This window comes from Scleropages formosus, chromosome 4, assembly GCF_900964775.1.
Source record: "Scleropages formosus chromosome 4, fSclFor1.1, whole genome shotgun sequence".
Classification (NCBI taxonomy): Eukaryota; Metazoa; Chordata; class Actinopteri; order Osteoglossiformes; family Osteoglossidae; genus Scleropages; species Scleropages formosus.
The window spans coordinates 16138533-16159928 of record NC_041809.1 but is presented as its reverse complement, the minus strand read 5'-3'; the positions used below and the strand labels follow the sequence as shown (position 1 = coordinate 16159928).

The 21396-nt window shown below is 44.2% G+C and overlaps 1 protein-coding gene across 7 annotated transcripts in view; it reads right to left on the bottom strand.

The window, feature by feature from the left end:
- auts2a (activator of transcription and developmental regulator AUTS2 a) overlaps positions 1-21396 on the bottom strand; it is a 299327-nt gene that overhangs the window by 95298 nt on the left and 182633 nt on the right. For all 7 annotated transcript variants that reach the window (XM_029251095.1, XM_018755456.2, XM_018755457.2 and 4 more), the window contains exon 5: positions 4558-4587. In XM_029251095.1, coding sequence (XP_029106928.1) covers positions 4558-4587 — 30 coding nt within the window. The remainder of the gene's footprint in view (positions 1-4557; positions 4588-21396) is intronic.

The following is a 21396-nucleotide window of genomic DNA, read 5'->3' as shown; positions in this document are numbered from 1 at the left end:
AAGTAAATACAAATTTTCTACACCGAACGGGTACAAAGCGGAGAAGGGGGCGATATGTTACCTATGACAACGCCGCGCCGAGTGACAAAGATGATAAAGCACATGACAAATCACAGGCTGACAGGGCACTCCGGTGCAATCAGGCTGAGCCCCGGCCTGGCGCACACGCACTCAAGCCTGTAAACACTATATTCCACCTTTAGAAGAGCCCAAAATACAATCTTTTAACACTAACCAGTCAGGCTGTCATTGTGTTACTCATACAGTTCTAGTGAGACACAACATTTACCATATAAGTGGCGAAGCAACTGAGGGAAGTATGTTTCCATGTTTAATTGCCTGAGGGCAAGTGCTGCGCACATCTCAGATACATTAACCATTCAGATTTCACGTCAAGGAAGAAGGAGCTCCCCAATCTCTATTCAAGTGGCCTCTTTTGAGCTCTCAGGCAATAAAAAGGCAGAGCGTCTATATAATGCGAGGCAGCCTTCGTCAGTGGGGACGTTAACAAAGGAAACGCCGCGTTAATTCCAAATGAAAGGGCATTTTTGTTTTAGTGGCCTCTGTTAATCCCTGAATGAACACACTCTTACAGAAACATCTGTAACAGGTCATAAAAAAAAGGATCTTTTTGTTCCTAATTTTAACCATAAAGCGCTAGCCGGTGCTACTGACTCAGTCCTTTATAAGTGGGACTTGGTGATGAAACCTTACACCCTAATGGCTGCTTCATAACAGGGTTCTTTCACAGTTCACTTGTAACGTTGTTTTTGGATGCCATCATGTGAGAAACGCCTGGAAACTCGTCATTCTTGGCCCAAAATTCTGCTCTAAGCAAACACTGTCATTGCCATTTACACTGATGACTATGACAGTTACCTTCTTACCTTCTCCTGGTACACTAAACTAAGTGCACAACCGACATTTCGATCTGTTGTGTTTGTAGCCCACTGAGAGCTAATATTGTAACACTGTGAAAATACCTCTTCTGTAGCTTCTCAGTACACACATGGCAATTCCACACACACACACACACACACACACACACACACACACATTTTCAGAACCGCTTGTCCCATACGGGGTCACAGGGAACCGGAGCCTACCCGGTAACACAGGGCGTAAGGCCGGAGAGGGAGGGGACACACCCAGGATGGGACGCCAGTCCATCGCAAGGCACCCCAAGCAGGACTCGAACCCCAGACCCACCGGAGAGCAGGACTGTGGTTCAACCCACTGCGCCACCGCACCCCTCATGGCAATTCCAATTTTACAAAAATGCAAATTTTTTTTTTTTCAGAGTAAAAAGTAGGACAGGGCAGTCTTGGCAGACTGCATTATGGAAGCACATCTCCACATAGGGATGCACTGATAAATGTCTAATAGACTAAAACAGTTCACATTAATTTCCTACCATTATTCCCTAAATGATCTCAGATGTCTGAAAACCTGCTAGTGTTAACTGCCATGTGAAAGAAATATTACTGGAATTTGGCAGCCGGACATCAAAGGCACCTTTGGAAATGGAATCTATCCCTCTGTGCAGTACGCTGGTAATTCTGTTGTGTTAATCGAATTCAAGTCGGTCTAAATGAATAGCAAATCCTACCTGTTAGTTCTAATAAAAATGCCGCCAAATCCCATACGTCCCGGTGTAGAGAGCACAGTCACGGACAATTAGCTTCATGCGCCAAAAACACAGCACAGGGCTTTATGGATGAAATCAAATCCTGGAGTCACCAGCTTGCCAATGTTTTATAAGATCTGCCTGTAATCATGTTCTTTGCTCATGTGCTGCTGCCAAAGCCTCAACAATCACGAGTCTACAGAAGAGAACCCAAAAGAAACAAACTGTGTTCTTTGATACGGGGAGAACTGGATCATAAATCCATGTGCTGGTCGCTGGTCCGATTCTATCCATTTCTATGGCTGCTCTTGTTTTACATCCTAATCAAATTTCTGCTCATTATAGTGATGGAGCTACTATGAGAGTCATATGAAGGCGCTCTGTCCCTCCTTCTCACAAGTTCTGGAGAAGAATGAAAGCCTATGACTGTCAGCAGAGAAATAAAACACAAACAACCACCAGTGGTTGTTGGACGGATGTCAAAAGATGCGAAAGGCAGCAATTGTAGGAGAAATAATATTATCAAGGGCTGTTGCGCTTTGCCACCTTTCAATCCATCATCCACAGGCCTACTCACATCAGGGCTGAAGACCTCTTCAATTAGGGTCACTTTGTTTAAAATTGCAAGGAAAACGTACATGTCGGCACACTGACAGTTTTGACTGTTGCTCGCAAACAGGAAGGGAAGTGAGGCAGCCGCCCGCTCACATCTTCACCATATGCCTCTGTCCGGTCTCTAAACTAAGCGGAACGAGATTTCTCTGGAGAGCACTTTTGTAATTTCCTGATTTTAAGGAAATCAAATAAGCAATATTTGTTCTCATCTGAATACGCTTGACCTGTTAAAGTGATGGTGTCCCCTGTGTTCTATAACAGAGTGCACACATTGAATTCAAATGAAATGGAAGCAAGCCTGAGCCTAGAGCCGACAGCTCGGGAGGATAACGAGAAGACAGTGAGCCTGAACCTGGAGTCGCCGGGCTGTATGGCTGTTGGCACCCTGCACTCCAGCAGTACTGCTGGTTCAGTATAATGCCGTCGTTTAGCTTTTTAACATCGATTTTTCAACTCAAGCAGGTTTCAAAATCTTACACAGTGCTGTGCAAATCGTTAACAAAGATGCTGCCAGAGAAGAACACAGTGGGGATTACGAGAAGAATGAAGATTCTCCTTTCCGCTTTCCTGAAACAAAAGAAATTTTTATGACAAGGATAACAAGAAACGACAGCAACTGGATCGAGTCCATTTCACAAACAAAAGACTTACTTATTGCAGCCAGCACTTGCTGTTGCATGATGTTGCACTCTATTTACTGACAAAAATTCCTAATTACAAAACCTTCAGTACTACCCACAATCCAGCAAATTACTAAAACAAGTAGCTTCTTTTAACGATAGTCATACTTATGTCAAAAGCAAAAGAGGCTTGTTAATGTGTTTATGGTGTGAAACCAAAGTTCATGCGTTGCCCATACTACAGCTCTGTGGTTTCAAAGGTCCACTTCATTTTCATCACAGTCACCGTTTTCTTTACACCGAATGGCTCCAGAGAGACCTACCTCTACTGAGTTGTCTGTCCAGCCATACATCCATTGGTTAACCTATCTTAACTGAAGCTAAATGAAACCAGTGTGTTCATTAGTGCTCTGTAAAGAACACTATACTAGAGTGAATAGCTTAAAAGTGACAATGGAGGTAGCAATGCCAAACTAGGGTTCAAACTGCTATGAGCTTGATGTCTTCTGTGTTTTCTGTGCACCTGCAAAAGCTGTCCACATGATGAATCTAAAGCTTTGCAGATTTTCCGGACACCTTGAATGTAATTAAGAGTAGCTAAATAACAAGACTTCGGGAAAAAGAAGCAGAAAAAAGGGAAGCACTGTGAGGAGGGCTGTGATGTGATATGGATCTGGCTGGACTCTTGATGAACCAGTCCCAGACAACAGGATGGAAAAGGGGAACCTCTTTAAGCCACCATTGAGCTCTGAACAGCACAGAATTAAAAGAGGCCCAACTTCCCGCTAAGTGATATATTACTGATGTCAAACTACGCAGAATGTAAACCCAAAGCGAGAACGGTTGCTGGACAGTTTGAAACAACAAAAAAGTGACATCTGTTAAATTTAGAAAAAACTACTACATATAAAGTCCAATATCTTAGAATTATATTTGAGAGCACAGGAGAAACGAAACGCTACATAACTATACAGTGCATAATAAACTTATATATTTATGTACAATGAAGTTTTGAACAGTATATTTATTCATTTAGGGGGTCGCGGTGGTGTGGACTGATTTTTATTGTGTGCAACATTGTTAAGAATAAGATGCTGCTGGGTTTAACGTGTGCCAATTGACACTGTGCTCTAAAATCTCTGAGCTCCAAGACAATTTGGTGAAACAATTTCTATCATGCACATGACCTTGGACATGTTTACTGCACATATGACGATGAACACATGTGAGAACTGTTTTAAGAAATACAGAGCTCTGATTCACACGCTGTCTTTTGCACAATTTCCTGTAACAGCGAAAAAGACTAGCTGCTAAACAGACTCATACCACTTTAACCTTGTTTTCACCCAACGCACTTAAGCATTATAAAGAGTAACAAAAAAAACCAACCCTATGATTTTCTTAGTGACACAGACACACAACCACACAGAAGATTTGTGTTTCATGGCACAGAATAATTCCATTTAAATTTTGCATGCCATTTAGTCATTCATAATTAATGTACAGTTAATTATGGCTTCCTCACAGTTATTAACTAGATGTTTAATTCTAATTAAATCAAAATTCACACTTAATGCAAGTCTAATATTGGATTCTAATTAAAACCATATTGATAAAAAAATGGAAGAGATTATGCACATCACTTTAACATACAGTAACAACAATTAGAATATGTTGACTTTAATTTAATCCTACCTTGTCCTCTTGGTCACTCTCACTGTCACACTGAAAGAGCAAAAAGAGACTGCCATCAGTTACAGTTATACTTTCATACAATGCACTTGTTCTTCATTTCCATTTGTATAGGACATTCTGCATGATTCTGCATGATTCATACTGCAAAATACAAGCGCTTAACAAAAAAACATGGGGACAACAAGTCAGTAGATATATTAAAAATACTTCCACTTGAGAATATTAAGAGTGGATTTAAAATATATACATGAAAATATATACAGGTTGAATGTTAAATAATGAAAGGAATACAGGCTGTGTCTGCTTAATGAAACAGAATTATTAGACATTTGCCACTTAATTTGTTATCAAGAGGCTTCAATAGCACGAGAAAACAGTCTTAGAATAACCATAAATGCGTAATATCTAAAATGCTAACAAAATTAAATTCTGGGCCGCATTTAGAGAAATGCTGACTACAGATTAGAAATCTTATACACAATGAGCTGTAGAATATTGCTTAAAGGTTCTGATGAGGAGAAGAAAAAAGGCCCAGAGTCTTTAAAAAATATAATAAAAGTCCGGATTTCAGTTATTCTTCCCAATTTCAATTTCAAGGTCCACTTAATTCTTTATCAACTAATTACTGGGAAGCCCAGTGACCGGCAGGCCCCCAAAGTTGTGCATATGGCTGAGAGCCGGGAGGCAGCAGGGTTGGTAATGAAGGTGGCGCGAGGGCCGGGGCAATTAAAGCACCGGGGCCCGGGCCTCCGCTGGCGTGCTGTGATTGACAGCGCTGGGAGTCGGGCCATCATCGCCCCGGCCTAAGCCTTTGCTGAGCTGGGGCCCCACAGCGCTCAAAGGTAGAGGCTCAATTTCTGGCACCGAATTCCCCGGCTGACCTGCGGACCGGCCTGCGAGCTCAGCAGGAGCGCGCCATCCAATTTACAGCTATGTCCCGCGCAGCCCCAGGGGCCCGCCCCTGGCAGAGACGGATGATGGTCAGCTCCAGCAGCTCATAAATTATGCAAAGGCAATAAACGCACTGAGCAAACAGCCCTGACTTTCTCTCTTGCTCTCTCTCACCCTCCCCAGTGCTCTCCTCCATTTCCCATTCCTGCTCTATTTCTCTCACCTATCTTTTAATACATTTCACAAAAAGCCAGCAGCCACACATTATAAATACTTCAGAGTACAAAAAATAAGAAATGAACACTCGGAAACAAAGGCAAGCATGTGCCTGACCGAATGTCTACGCGTGTACACAGACAAAGCACCGTTTTACATTTGTATCTATGCATGCATATGCTAGCATATTATCATATTACTTATTATACTATTGATTCCCCTGGATTAAAGTTTTGGAAAATAAAATGCTACATTAATGTACTCTCTTAATTTGATTTAGATTCTGCATACAGAGCAGTGCCCACAGAGTTTAACAATGGGGGAATTTATATTTTCCACTGTGTGGTGATCCATAGAAAAAAGTACTCTAGTGACCCCTCCCCCCCATCTCCAGCTATGCAGCCGATTGCTTTGATTGCTGAGATATAAGCACGCCGGAATGACTTGCCCTTGCTTGTGAAGCAAATGGAACGCGTTAATAGAACTCATCGCATTACCCGATGCAAAAATGCCATAGCCCATTACTTTAAGATAAAAGGATATCATTGTAGACGGCGAGCAGAATTGACTTTCTGCGGCTCGACTTGATGATGATTTAATCAACTGCTCTCCTTCACTTCTCATCCCCGCGCCTGTCGCTTTGCGCAGGTGGCACTAAATGAGACGCGCGCAGCACGGAGAGGGGGAGGAGGGGGTACGGTGGGAGAGAGAAATTGCTGTCATTACTTTTCAAGAAAAGAGGTATGCAAATTCCCTACAGTAAGAAATGCTCTCATAATGAGCAAAGTAATATCCAAAGATCATACTTGACAGGTAAGGGCAAGCAATTTGTATGTCCTTAAAGCAAAGAAACCATGCTTGTTTATAAATGCTACGTTGCATAAAGAATGTTACTAATATTATTGACAATAAAAAAAAAAAGAAAAAGAGACACCTAGAATGTTGTTAGTTGACAGCCCTTTTGTTTGTTCTCTTTCCTGTTGTGGCGAAGCGTCACCGAATGTTAAAGTACTTTTAGCACTTCCTTCTCTTATTTCGAGATAGTTGGGTAAAATATACAGCCATATGTTCAGGTGGAGGACGATCTATGCAGACACGACAACGCATGGTGGAGGTTGAAGGCTTACTGAAAAATACCAACAGCACAGACAGGTTTTATTAAGGTATTAGCGAGCTGGTGGGTTAAGGAACTGGAATGTCATTTGCACAATTAAAGTTTCAACTGCTAACAAGTCCCTTCCAGCATAGTGTACTGCGGTATATGACCCAAGCTAAAGTGGCTGATGCATGGATCACAAGGGACCTGGTGCACTCCAAAGGTGAACTTCCCGTAGCGGGATGAGGACGTGCACATGGCGTGTCATGAGTGCGGAGTCCCTGTGCCTGCCACAGTCTTGGCATCAACTAGACACTGCTGGCATCAATCAGAGCCATGGACCAAAGCAGAGCTTAAAAGGACCCTGAATGTAAGCTTCCATGACGATGCCATGACGTGTTTGTTTGAGTTAATCACGAAAGCAGCCATGGACGTGTTTCACTGCAGGGCAGTTTGTTTTCCCTTCTTGAGAGTGAAACTGAATCATGAAAGTGTGTGGGTCAGGGAGGACGCAGAAACCAAAAAACATGTCGAAAACAATCAGTTTTACATGAGCCAGGGAAGTACGACTGTTCATGGATTAGGAGAGGAACTGGCTTTGGTCTCACTCTCCACTCTGTGCACCATGTGCAGCTCTCAGTACTCTATTGTACCTTGTAACAGTGCAGCGATGGGAAAACACAAAAACCGTGAAGTGTAGGAAGTGCTCTTTCAGGGAACGCTGCTCACAGTGAAGGTGGTAAAGCAGCAGGGGCCCATGGTGTTTTGACGGAGATCCTTCGAACTGTACAACCAGACCAGAGTGTTTGGGTTAGTAACTGTGGAATGTCAAACACTGAACTGGGCGCTGGAGGCTCTTGTTTTTGGAGGATACTGTGAACCATTCAAGCTGCCCCATCCGGCCTGCTGTCCTCCAGGGAGAAATGTGGTTACAAATTTCCCTACAAAGTCTCTAAACATCAAGGACTCTGTTTATCCTCTGTTCATTTGGAGGAAATTACTCTTGTTTTGAAGCCTACCCAGCTGAGAACAATATCTGTCTGACGGACAAAAATGCTCGGAAGGTTTAAATAATTCAACTAGTGGGGTAGTCTTGGGAGGAGGGTTTTCGACATCCTCTGTCGAGCACCAAGAGCGCAGTAAAAAGGCTGTCGTTGGAGCACACATATCGGACAAACGTGAGCGAAACATGCAACGTGTACTTCATACAAATGCTGCTTCACATAAACACTGGGCAAAATTCAAGAGCGGAAATGAAATATTCTGTGTTCTGACCCAAAATAAAGGGTATAAATATTCCCACAACTGCACAGACCATGTTATTCTCCTTCAATGCCAATTTGCATTGTACCGCCATACACAGAGAGCCGCTTTAAGCAGTGGAAGTCGCATTAAAATGGAAGTTGTGCTGTGAGAAGTTAAGTCTCCTTATATTCCGTGTTTCGTAAACGAAAGCTACGCAACAGATCAGAGCACACGTCTGCATTGCTCTGCTCACTGTCCTGTCACCACGAAGTATTGAAGTCAGAAAGGAATAGCGCGTGCGGGGCAGCCGAAGCAGGGAAGGAGTTAAGAACAGAGGGTGCCTGCCATCGTCGCGAGGCTGGGCGGGGGAAGAAGGATGGCAGCGATTGCTAGGGTCAGCTCTGACAGCGCCAATTTGATGTGCTGCCGTCGAGGGCTTTCTGAAAGCTGTGCTTCCTGATGGTTTTCTGATGCAAACAGTCGCATCGCAAAATGGTTTTCCTCTCCCGCTGCCTGCTCCTCCATCTGCTCCTGGGCCCAGGCGCAGCCGGCCGCCTGCCTGTCACAGCGTGCATTAAAATTAGCTGGGGAGGAGGCGCTCAGTTGTGCTAATTACATTTTAATCATTGGGAATGTGTTGGCAAATCAAGCCTTGACTGCCATCTTGGAGCCCGGCTCCTCCAGCAGAGCACTGGGGCCGCCTGTGCGCGTGGGTGCAGCGGTCGGGGGCCCCTGCTGGGTCCGCTTCCTAGCTTGCAACAGAGAATATGGTGCTGGGTGAGCCGTTGTCCATAGGCCCACCTTGGCAGCATGTTAAGCAATGATGACTGGAGCCGGGGTGAGCCTTGCTAACTCCACACCGAGGGAAAGGCAAGAGGGAGAGCGGGGAAACAATCAGAGTTTGTGGATGAGCTATTTTCAGTGAGTAGCATAAAGAATAACTTAAACAAATCAATTTTTTCTTCCATAAATCCAAAAATGTTAAGCTTGAGACATAAAAGGAAGGGGGACTGGAAATCATTTGGCCGTTGGAAACCACTCAGAACACAAGGGAGCGGAGAGGTGGGGGTGAAAAGGGGTCAGATTTCCTCGTCCCGATGCCAGAAAATGAACATCAGGTTATTCATCTTACAAAGTAGAAGTGGAGATATGGAGCAGTGAAACAAGCACAACAAACGCAGATACACCATGAGCTAGTTAACACAGCTATACAGTCATCAGCCATACAGTCTCACATGCGATGGCTCTGACAGTTCAGCCGTGTATCATGAGTGTCTGCGGGAGTCACAGCGGTGCAGCACCGGAGTGTGAGTTCTTCATACGGCACGCCAAAAGGTCCAAAGCCATGACATCAGATTGCAGCTTCGACAGCATCTGTCTGATGTTCAACTGTCATCCGCTGAGGGGTGGGAGAGACGGGGAGAGGATGCTGGCTGGAAGGGCTCGGGCCGCCCAGCACTGCGACATAAGGCGAGCGTCTCCCGTAGCAGCCAAGCGCCGGCCGTGAGGGAGGGACAGAGCGAGGCCAGCCTGTTGTCTCGTCTAATACGACCCAGGCAGATCCAGGTCTGGCCCTCTCAAATTGCAGCAGGCCGACATCTGAAGGCAATTTCCTTTCAAATGTTAAACTTTATCCAGACAGCATTAATTCTGACCGCTAATGCAGCATTCCAGTCATTGGAAATGAAAAGAAAGAAGGGGGGAAAAAAAGACAGACTTCCATAAAATAATAAAGCCTTTATAGTCTCTGACCTCTGGTTTTAATACCCGCGAGTGCAACATTATGCACATTCTTTTATGTTTTATTCCCCCCTTGAACTGACTGTCAGACCCATTGAAAGTGCATTTAACGAGAAATAAAAACAGTGCAGAGATGTGCAATGCAGCCAAATTCTTCTGAACCCTGAGGAGATTGTGCTGAGGGCTCGTAGTTGACCACAGTCATGTACGGGTTACCAACCCATCGGAGCTCAGTCCCCGTCAAACTGGGATGGGCAGAGCCAGGAGGGGTTGGCCATGAATGTTCACACACATACACGTATGCAGAGAGACACATGACTTCCTTTTTGGAGAGACGTGGGTCAAAGAACCACAAAGGTGTGGGGAGCCTCTTTAAAATAACTTGTCCGTTGATATGCCTCCCCAGCAGGTGTGCCCACGGAGCCCCGGAGTGGGGCTCAGCTCAGACAGATGGCGCCGGAGGGGGCTCTGTTCAGCCTGGACAAGAAGAGGGTGCTCGGCTCCTTAGCAGCAGGTAAAATCCATTTGTTACAGAAGCTCCAACTGGGCTTTAAGCACCAAACTTAATATCTAAAACCAATGAGGCATCTCGACACACTATCTTAGCGAGGGAGAGTGGGAGCGACGCCTCCGGGCACACATCCTGTGTATTAAGGGGAGTGCGTATAATTTCATATTTCTTTGTCTTCCTTGCTGATTTATTCAAGGCTGGAGATCCCCCATCTGCGTCCCCTTCTACACCACAACATTTGGGGGGCGAGAAGCAGATGCTAGCTTAATTAAAGATTAATGGAAGGATTTTGGACAATTAAATACATCAGATTCCATTGTTTATACCATTACGCTGCCTCCCAGAGGACACATCATTTTCATGTGCATTTTAATTACTGCACACAGTCCAGAGTACCACTGGTGTCAGCCGCCACCACCACCGTTGCCGCCTTTATTGCGCCACTTCAGTTATACACACAGGTGAATGTCAGTTACAGCCATCATGTCATCAGCAGCCGTGTGCCACACCATCATTTATTCGGTAGTAAATTTAACAACTAAAAGGATGAGCAGGATACTACGACCCCTTCGGTGGACCTATTTACATTATCTTGGGGATTAGCATTTTAAATCAAATAAGCAGCTACCATGGATATGTAAACTGTGATTGCCAGTACAAGTCCCAGGAGGCTTCTGTTTGTGTACTCTTCAGTAAGGCACTTAACCTGCAATGCTGCAGTAAAACCAGCAAAAAAAGTTTAATTTGCTTTAAGTGAAAGTGTCAACTAAACATTGAAATGTAAGAAAAAAAATACACCTGCAATGAGTCACAAAGTTCACCCAACAGCGGAATAACACGAATGCATCACACATTAGGCAGATGGCTTCTTAAACACAGACACGCAGCTTTTATATATGTTAAGCCGTCTTTTCATAATTTTGCTGTCTGAAGCTAAAAGGCTTTTAAGAATGTGAGCATACAAGCACATTGGAAATTATTATAGTATTATCGCTATGCCATGTTTACCTGTGCCCTGGTGCATGCAGGACTCTTTGCAGGGCAGAAGAAATGTATCTATGAACAAGACCTAAAAAGTCCTTCTCGACCCCCAATACACAGGTCTACTCTGGCGTGCACACTCAGTTGTGTTCTGCACATGCTCAGGTTGCTACAGTTGGCTCCTCGAACCACTTAGCCTCAGCACATGACGATATGTGGTTAACTGTCACTGTCTCAGGTGGAGGGTGCAGTGGCACAGTGGGCTTGGCCGGGGCCCGCCGTGTGGTGGGTCTGTGGTTCGCGTCTTGCTTGGGGTGCCTTGTGGCAGACTGGCGTCTTGTCCGGGGTGTGTCCCCTCCCCCTCCAGCCCTGCACCCTGTGTTGCCGGGCTAGGCTCCGCTTCACTGCGACCCTGCTCAGGACAAGCGGTTGTAGACATTGTGTGTGTGTGTGTGTGTGTGTGTCTCAGGTGGCTTTCTGGGTCGTTGGCCATCGCATCAAGTTTTTATTGGTGAATTTTCTTCTTCATTAGGTTTTGCCTGGAAATTACTCATGAATATTCAAACAGGTATCCAAGCAGTGAGGGTAGATCACGAGAGCTGCACTGCAACACTACATTTCACATGGTGCCATTAGGACCTTTAAACCAGCTTCTAGTGCTTTGCACAGCAGAGAGCCAGAAATTTAACAATAATGCCCTTATTGCTCATGATGCACAACAGGAAAAAAAAAAATGTGTTGTGTGTTGTTAAAATATGAGAAAAGTAAGTCCTGCCCAATATATACATGTACAGTGTATAACAACCGAGTCTAACAGACATATTTCTTTGTTTTAGCTGTGGAGCTTGGAGCATTTTCAGCATGTCAGTATTTTAATATGTAGTGTGATACTGCGTAACACAGTACAGCCTACAGACAAAACACACAAAGCTCAAAAAAAGATACTTCAAAAAGATCCAATATAAAAAAGCCTCAATCACACCAGAGCCATAATGTGCCTGTTGAGAGATTCAGAATCAACAGTTTTCCTTCAATACATATCAAAAGAGAAGGTCTGGATTTTTGCAAAATAAAGTAATATTCATGTAAAACAGCACTGTAGACAATTTGTATTATCTGATTACAGACAATTCATAATGAACAGGTTTGGAGACACAAAAAGGAGTGTCAAAAAGGAGTGGTGGTGAGCACTGGCTGGGTACACAGCAGTATCTTTCTTCACACGCGTCTGTCCATGTGAACACAGTGAGCTTCTCTGCTGGGCCTTCTTTACTGGTCTTTACTGGAATTCTCCACTGCACCTTCTTTACTGGTCTTTACTGGGTTTCTCCACTGTGCCTTCTTTATTAGGTTTCTCTGCTGGGCTTCTCCACTGGGCCTTCTTTACCAAGCTTCACCACTGGGGTTATTTACTGGTCTTCTTTACTGGGCTTATCCACTGCGCCTTCTTCACCGGGCTTCTCCACTGGGACTTATTTACTCGGTTTCTCCCATTAGCTTTTTAACTGGGCTTCTCTAGTACTTAAGGCCAATAACAGCAGCACACGAGTCCAACATTAAGTACCAGGGCTGTCAAAGTCTCAGAAACACACCAACGGTCTGCTCTTGTCTCGATAAGGCTCAAATTCCTTTCCCATTTCCATAAAGCGAGTGACTTTGTCTGATAAGTGGCAGGAGCAATTAAATGACAACTCCCTGACAAGGCAAGATAAACTGTTTAAAACACCGGGGATAATCTGTTTTCATCTTCATCTGTGGCAAAAGAAAGTGATTATCCAAATGTCTTGTTTTTAAAAAGGAGGAAAGAAAACCTACACATTAAGATAAAAAAGAAAACACATTGCTTTTGAAAAATCACTAGGTTTCTGAAGATCAGAAATGTTATGCATTTAATGACTAGGCCTCTCGATCACGGTAGACAGTAATTTACACCGAATGGTACTGTTTCATTCATTTACTCTCTGAAAAAAAAATTTGTGCTTGTTATGAATCATTTGCAAATATGTGAAACGCTGTTGAGTCGTAAACATTCATAAACAAACACGGTTTTGACCCACGTGCCCATACACACCAAATGTAGTGTATAAATATAGACCTGGGATATGCGACAGCGTGGAGAGCTCAGACACGCTGCGCTCTGAAATCACTTTAAAGATAGTCGTCTCCATGCTTGTCGTGAAGCTGCCGCTGCTGACAGGTTGACAGAAAAATCTGTTTTCCTTTTTCATATCAGACAACTGCGTCTGATGTGTCAGAGTTTTCCGAGGGCCGGAAGGATGAGGCGAGGGAGGAGATGGGGAGGCTGTGAAAGTTCGAGACAGGAGGAGGCGCTGTACCCACCTCGACAGCTTCTGCTGGCTGCAGTTGGCACCATGGGCAGTCGAAATACTTTCAGCATAAAATAACCCGCTCAAAACCAACATGTGCACTTAGCTCTGAGCTGAGCTCTATAAATAAGCACCAAGATGGTGACTGTATAAATAAGCTCACATAGGCTTTGCTTGACGCAGCTAAGCTGGCAAAGATCCACTTCATAAAGATATTCCATTTAAAAGCTTATGTGCAGCAAAATGAAATTAAAATGAACCCGCGCTAACTTAAAATAAATTACTCTCTGTGCTAAATTACATTTGCTTTCGAATCGGAAGATCAAATGAGCAAACTCCGGCACTCCTCCACTAATTATTTACTGTGTTCAGCACCATTTCATCCCAAGAGCATTAGCAAGCACACTTTTTGTGTTGTTTTTTTTTTTTTTTTTTTTTGCCCCCCCCTTTACCCAAATTGGTGGTGGCGAATTAGTGCAATCTAATTTAATCCTGGAGACGCCGGGTCCAAACGCGCTCAATTAAAAGAGGATCAGCCCTGTGGGAGCAGCCCGGCCGGCGGGAGGTGAGAGTGACACGGCTCGCTGTTTGTGATTAATTATCATGCTAAGCAGTGGCAGCGAGGGGCCGGGCAGCACCACCGAGCACCGGGCTGATAGCAGTGGAGATGGGGTTAGGGATCGCAGTGTTGGGAAGAGCACAGGGAACACCTGTTTTTGTATATATTACTCAAGAATCATGTGTCTGCATCCAAGTCTCTCTTTCCGTTGGTGAAATGCACTGTTGTATCGCTCTCGGAGATATACACTCCTTTGGAGAAAAACATCTGCTAAATGAATAAAAGTAAATGTAAATATATATACAGTGTAGAAATCAGGAAAGCAACTTTCAGCCCTTTCCAGAGATGTTTTTACTTTAAAAATCCTGCATGCTTCAAGTAGCTTTTTTCTACATACAGCTCTGCAGCAGGTCTTGAACCAGCAACCTTTTGGTTATTAACCACATGACTCTTTCTGCTGCTCATCTCCTGCTTGTAACATTCAGAGACTGAAACACATATACAGTGCAGAATGTCAGCGCAGGATTACTGACGGAACACAGAAAGTGCTGAAGTTCTAACAAAAAACCTATTAAAACCATTTTCTAGAGCTGTTATTGCGGCAGGTAGCCACCGAGGCAATTTAAAAAAAAATGCATGCAAAAATAATGGTGCTGAGCAAAGACCAAGCAAACAATTTCATTTCACAACAATGCATTTCAGTTGCCTTTGGCAGAACAGATCTACATAGCGTCGCGAGGGGAGAGAAGGAAAAAAAAAAAAAACACTGGGCTGTAGGTTGTTTTTGAAATGGCATTTAGTGCAGGATCCTTGCTGGGAAACATCCATGACCCGATGGAGGAGGAAAGTGGGCAGAAACACACCGTCCACTAAATGTAGCCGCATGTGCATCGCATGAGTGTCACTACACTCATCAGTTCCCAGCTGTCAAGGTGACCTTCAACGATTCAGTGCGCAAAATGCCAGAGCCCCGCAGTCAGGGCGGTTGTCTTCCATCAGCTGTACTCTCTGGGCTTCCATCACAGCCCTTGTTCACACGTGAAACTTCTGAACAGGCCCAATTCAGTTCAGACATCCTATTAATGAGCGATATGATGGCAGCAGCCAGCACAAGAGTTAGAGCTCTGACCCAGCACTCGAATCCCATTTCCTGCTGTAGTACCAGCGAGCAAGGTACTTTGCCCCAATAAAAATAAGCCAGGTGTATAAATGGGTAAATCACTGTAAGTAGCTCCACGGTGTAAGTTACATTCGAGAAAAGCATCAGCTCAGAGAGAACCTGCTTCTGTGAGAGTGAGAGCTCCCTGTTACAACACAACTTATGACAACAAGAGGGGAATAAAATGCACTGAAAGTGAAGCAGTGCTGTATGGTCTGTGCGTGACATTGAGCTTCTTGCTTTAACACTGACTTTCTCAGCACAAGAAGTACAAGATGCAGGCTCATGTGACAGAAGTTCAGGCAACTGTGCATAAAAAAATTCCGTACCTCAGCAGAACGTGAATCAATGTTTAAATTGCTCAAATTGTAATGTGAGGCATGATTCGTGCAGAAATGGCAGGAAGGAAAGTACTGCTGTGTCAGGTGACGTAGACCTGTCTGCTACTGAGGAGCACACCGTGTTTCTCCTATTTCAATCCTCCATCTGACTTTAAGGCCCTGGTTAATACTGCCCCAATCAGCCTGCTTCCACCGAGAAGTGCCCATGTGCTTAGTTCCACGTGTTCCCCAGCAGTGCCGGCACGGCTCCTTGTGCTTCATGGCGACCTGCCCTGGCCTCGTTCAAAAAGTCAAAAACACCAAAGTGTTTTGTCAGCCGTGATTACTCTCCAATTATATGGTCAAACCGCTGTATTATGAGCACTTTGTTGTCTGGCTGCAGCCCTTTGATCGCGTTGCCATGGAATGTGGTTTGCATTAGGGCCGCTATGATGTATGCTTCCTGTCGAGAGGAGCAATAACTGTGAGGGAAGGCAAGGCGGCCCCCACCTGCCTGGCGAGTGAATTCTCGGTACCCCTCCCACCCAGGCTCCGCCTTCCTTCATTCCTAAGAGCAGCATTAGGGAGAAAGGAAGCCTTTCGGAACCGGATGGAACCAGACCCTCAGTGAAAATCAACACCATTACCGCATCCGTCATTGTGGGGCCATCGACGGCTAAGCACAGCGTAACCAATAGTGAACAACCTCCCCTTATTATTTTATGTGCAAAGTCTTGCGTAACAAAATCATGCTGGGTTACACAGTTCAGAGCATTACTGACACTGAAGTCAAAAACAAAAAAAAATTAAAAAAGGGGAGTTGGTAAACATGGTGGAGACACGGACCAGAAGCACAACTCCAAGTTCTCCCCCTGAATTACGGAGCAGCAAAGCTGAATGTAGGGAAAGGTGTGTGAGACGTACATCAAGCAGGTCACTCCAGTTTAACACTATACAGAGTACTTCTCCAGATCAGTATAATATAGAGATAAGATGTGGCATCATTAGAATATATTAGTGCATGCCCTCTGACCTTAAGTGTACCGTGAGGACAAATGGACAAATCATCTCCTTCAGACTTTAGTCTTTTCAACACATACATATAACCAATCAGAGAGAACCACAAAAGAGTGAACAGGTACAGATCTAATAGTAACTTTACAGTGTTTTTACATAACTGTGACAATACCTGTTTGTTTCCCTGTATTTTAGTATAATGTGAGCAACATTTTCATTTCAAAAGACTGCATAGCCTTATAATAACAAAATTTCTTGATTAATTTAGTATATATTTTTGGGGATGTATACATTTCTTTAAATGACTAAAACGTAGACCCGGTGTCACGACGAGGAAGAGAAAAATAACACGAAATGAAACAAATTTGTGGTTCATGCCGGCAATCTGCTTAATGGAGAGAGAGAAATGTGGCATGGTATAGCCCGCCAGATGCCCCTGCTGGGTTGTGCCAGTTCGGTCTCTTGCACGCCTGGCGGAAGCGGTTGGCGTGACGCCGGCCCGGGCTCTGGTGACGGCCATCTGCCGCCTCCCATTGGACACCCATCGGCCCGCCAGTTCCCCCCCACCACTCCACAACACTTCCCTCTGGCAAGCCGGCAAGTGTGGGGGGGTCTTGGAACGCCTCGAAGTCGTCCGGGGAGAAACGGAGCGTGGCGGGGAGCAGCTGGGTGCTCCAAGCTGCTATTTAAACCCTGGCAGCAGCTCTGTCCATCAGACGGCCCCATAGAGCTGCCCTGCACCCCCTCCAGAACACCCCCGACAACACGTGGCCAAGTAGCACAGCTCTACACTCCTTGAAGGACAGGCTCTGCAAAGACAGGTGAATGCCCCTCCGTAGCGCGTCAGTGCCCTGCTCTAAAAGCAACTATGTTTAATACGATATACTGTATAGTGAAAATTAAGCTGGGAGTAGCTCATGTATTATGTGTTGCTTCGTTGCTGTGCTGCCTTTGCAGTGTTTCGAAATTTTTTGCCTACTGGCTTGTGATCGGATGGGGATATGGCATCAAAGCAGGAAATTGCACTGGTGCACCAGATAAAGCATAGCAATGGCTAATTGAAACGTAAAGTGCAGATCTTATCGGAAGGTGAAAACAATCCATAGGTGGGGTGTAGAAGCCGCCATGGCGTAAAGCCTCAGTTGGACAACACCAAAATGACAGCAATAACAACAGCGACAAGGAGACAGGCTGGTCTCACATTTCCATCGGGAGTAACTGATGTAAGATCTCCATGAGATAGAGTAACTTACACAGCACTTGAAGGCGCTCGACTCAACGAGGCAAACTGGCCAAAAGGAAAGTCAAATTCCAGTTTCCAGATCATCTAAGTGCACATCTGAGCTGTCTGTCAGGCTTTATGTAGTGTGATACTGCAAACAGCAGTAAAAGACAGATGCAGGAATAGCAGTTAGTATCATCTTTCCCCTACATTTTGCTGACACTATCATTCTCCCACATTAAACCGGCAATAAAGCGCTTGAGAAACAATTAAGAGATAAGCTGCCGCTCATCGTTCATGCAAACATTCACATCTCCAGCTTGCTTGATGGAGAGCAAAATAAATGTGCCAGATTGCTGCAGAGGGGAACGCTGACAATGGGGTACAGACACTGTGTGCTGGGGGCTGTGTGCCGGGTAATGAAGACAGACTTTGCATCACTTTGAGCGTCTAACTCTACGCACAACAGTCCCAGGGGTCAGAGCTGTCTGAAGGCAGCCATTCGGTGGGGAACGCATTAATTACAGTGTTAAAGGTACATGAATGTAGATGGCTGTTCCCAGCTTGTACTCCCCTCGAAGGTGAGCCCTTCCACTGAGCTCGGCCCTGAAGGCACTGTTGAGCTCACCAAAAAAGCCCCACTAAGACCAATTAAGGCATTTGCTGTAAGACAGAGTAGACGATAAACAGAGGCAGAGAGGCCCCGATTACAGCAGCTCCTTTGTAAGGATGTAAAGCAATCAGAGCGGTCTCTGGAGTCACACGCCGCAGTACTTGAGCGCATGCACACACACGCACGCGAGCGCGTGCGCACACACACAGACACACAGAGTCGGAAATCTCGAACGATCTTCTCTGCCGAGTTTATAACCTGTGCATTAGTGCCACATGTCCACCGTTAGCTGGGTGTTGGTTTGCATTGGGTTCTATCCCATTTTCCTCCCTCCCAGGGTAACAGCAACAGCTTTATGCTTCCATTTGCGGGGCACATCCTACAAAACGGCTGTGACCTGGAAGCAGAGGCCTGGGATGCTCAAATGACTTGTGCTGCCTCAACGGAAGCGTGATGCCTGCATGCATTTCCAGGACGCCGAACAACAGCTGTAGGAGTGCTCATGTCTGTCCGTAATACAGGGAACACAGAAAATCTGACAGGTCACTGCAATGCCATTGACACCCTGAAACAATAACATAATGGAAGAAATAACAAATGCTCTATATGAAATCATCTATGGAACAAGCAATTAAGACTTAATTAATAGGTCTTTTGAAATGTGTAAACACAGTTGGTTATCACAATCGCACGTCTTAAGACAAAACATGTATTGAACAGGGAGATCCTGACACAGAGTAACTTCTATAAAGCATTCTGTGGAAACCACAGAATTACTTACAGTATATGAGGATTATTTCCCCTCATTAAGAAAAAATGTTTTTAAATCATACAAGCAGTACTGGCCAAAACAATAACAGATGCAGGGCTGTCAACAAATGATCACATTTAGCAGAAGACAAATTTAAATTCATGTCCAATATCTCCACTCACAAATTAGTTAAATCCTTCTTGCAACTATGAAGTAATCTTGACAAATTGTCACCAAGTCATAATGACCTTTCCTTTTCATAGGGTACCCAGAGCTTCCATTTTTTATTATGTTCCTAAAAACCAGGTTGAGAAGAATAAATGCACTGCTGTCACTGAGCGTAATGGGGCTAATAATCATGGCCCACACACTGCATAATAATGTCCCTGACCGTGTAAAATCCATTTTCTTCCCTTCTTCGTAACAGAACTAGTCCAGACTTACTACAGGTACTTCAGGTACCTTGCTACACCTGTGTTCTGCATACTCTCAGCAGAGAACAGTACAAAAAAACATATTGATGTGCAGTTGCTGACCTTACACTTGCAGGGGAAAAACATCAAACAAACAGAAATTACACTCATAGTGTAAGAGTGGTACATACAGTACATGGGCTGACATACATGGTGACAGAAGCAGCATTACAGGCAGTAGGGAGATGAGAAGACATTAAGTTGCAATTCAAGTTTGATGAAATCCCAGTGCACTGCTGGTGAAAGCCTGCAGCAGATGGTTAAACGCTTGGCTTTAGAAAAGAGGTGCACTTTTTACATATTTTTGGCAGAACAGGCATATGGCAAGAGTTCATGTCAAACACTTCATTTCAAAGCAAAAGCCAGTTGTAGGGCAAAGAAATTATCGATGGAGACATTTTAAAGAGCCACAGTTACACTCTTATCTTCTGGTTTCACAATCGATTTGCTGTGAATGCGTGCAACACTCTTCGCTCAGTGATAATCACTGCGGCAGTAAGGACCCACAAGGATAAACGTGTTTCTGCTTAAGATCAACTTTAAATCCTGAGCACAGAGGACATGCAAGAACAACAATGCCTTTAGCAATTTTCGAAAACAATAAGGAAGTCATGGCGATAGTATTAAAAACTTTTTCTTTTTGTCTCTGTCCAAAGGATTACATCTAAAGACTTTGTACTAGAATTAATACATAGTTTAGAATTAAGGATAATTTAATGGATTTAATATCAATAAAAAATATAAACTGTAACAACTAAAGAAGCCAAAGGAGCAATAAATAAATGCAAAAGTTAATATCCTGTGTTGGGTCACAATGTTTTAATTTAAAAACACTTAACGCACTGACTTATTTTGCATCTTGCAGCAATCAGCGCAGACTGCAATGGTCCTTGGAAGTGAAAGTGTTTGCTGATATTAAAATTATGCTTCTTAACTAACACTTTTACCTAAAGCAAGAAATTTTACCAACTGGTAAAGAGATTTATTTTAGTGCCGTAGTACCGGTTTTTAAAGGGTACAAGAGCAGGACTCTTTCTGGCAGCCTTCACAATGCAAAGACGTGTCCTTAGCCACAGCGCCACCTGTAGATTAGTGCTCTCCCTCCCTCCTTCTGTTCAGCCCCCAGCAGAGTCTCTGCAATGCCTGTCTCAGAAATGGCCACACTGTTTTCTTCTGGAAAGAAGCAGCTTATTGTGATTCACAAAAACGAGCATTAACAATTGTTTTGATCAGTCGAGAGAGCTATGTTTTTGGGCTTGGGGGAGGACTAAACTGCTCTCTGCGCAAAGAACCTGCCAGATAAGAATTTTCTGGCTTTATTCTATTATCTATCGCTGCTTCTAAAAGCACTGAGGAAATGCTGGCAAAAAATGATCCATGGAATAAAAGGAACTTCTATCAAATCCTGATGCACTGACATACTTTGCCTTGAAATGTGTGACAGTTCAGAAAATGAATTATGGTGCAGAAGTAAATGGAGCTAGAACAAAACCCCGACATAAGCGAATGATCACGTCTTTCATGTCTGCGAACCGAGACCACTGCGGAAGGATCTGCTGCCGTCTTCATCGGGTACTTTTTTTCCTCTCCCACATCATTTGAGCTGCTCCTTTCAAGTAAACCTCCTACTGTAAATTGACTTCCATACCTATTCTTTGTATATTGCTCATGGAAGTCTCCACCTTCGAAAACTTAAAAAAAAAAAAAAAAAAATCAAT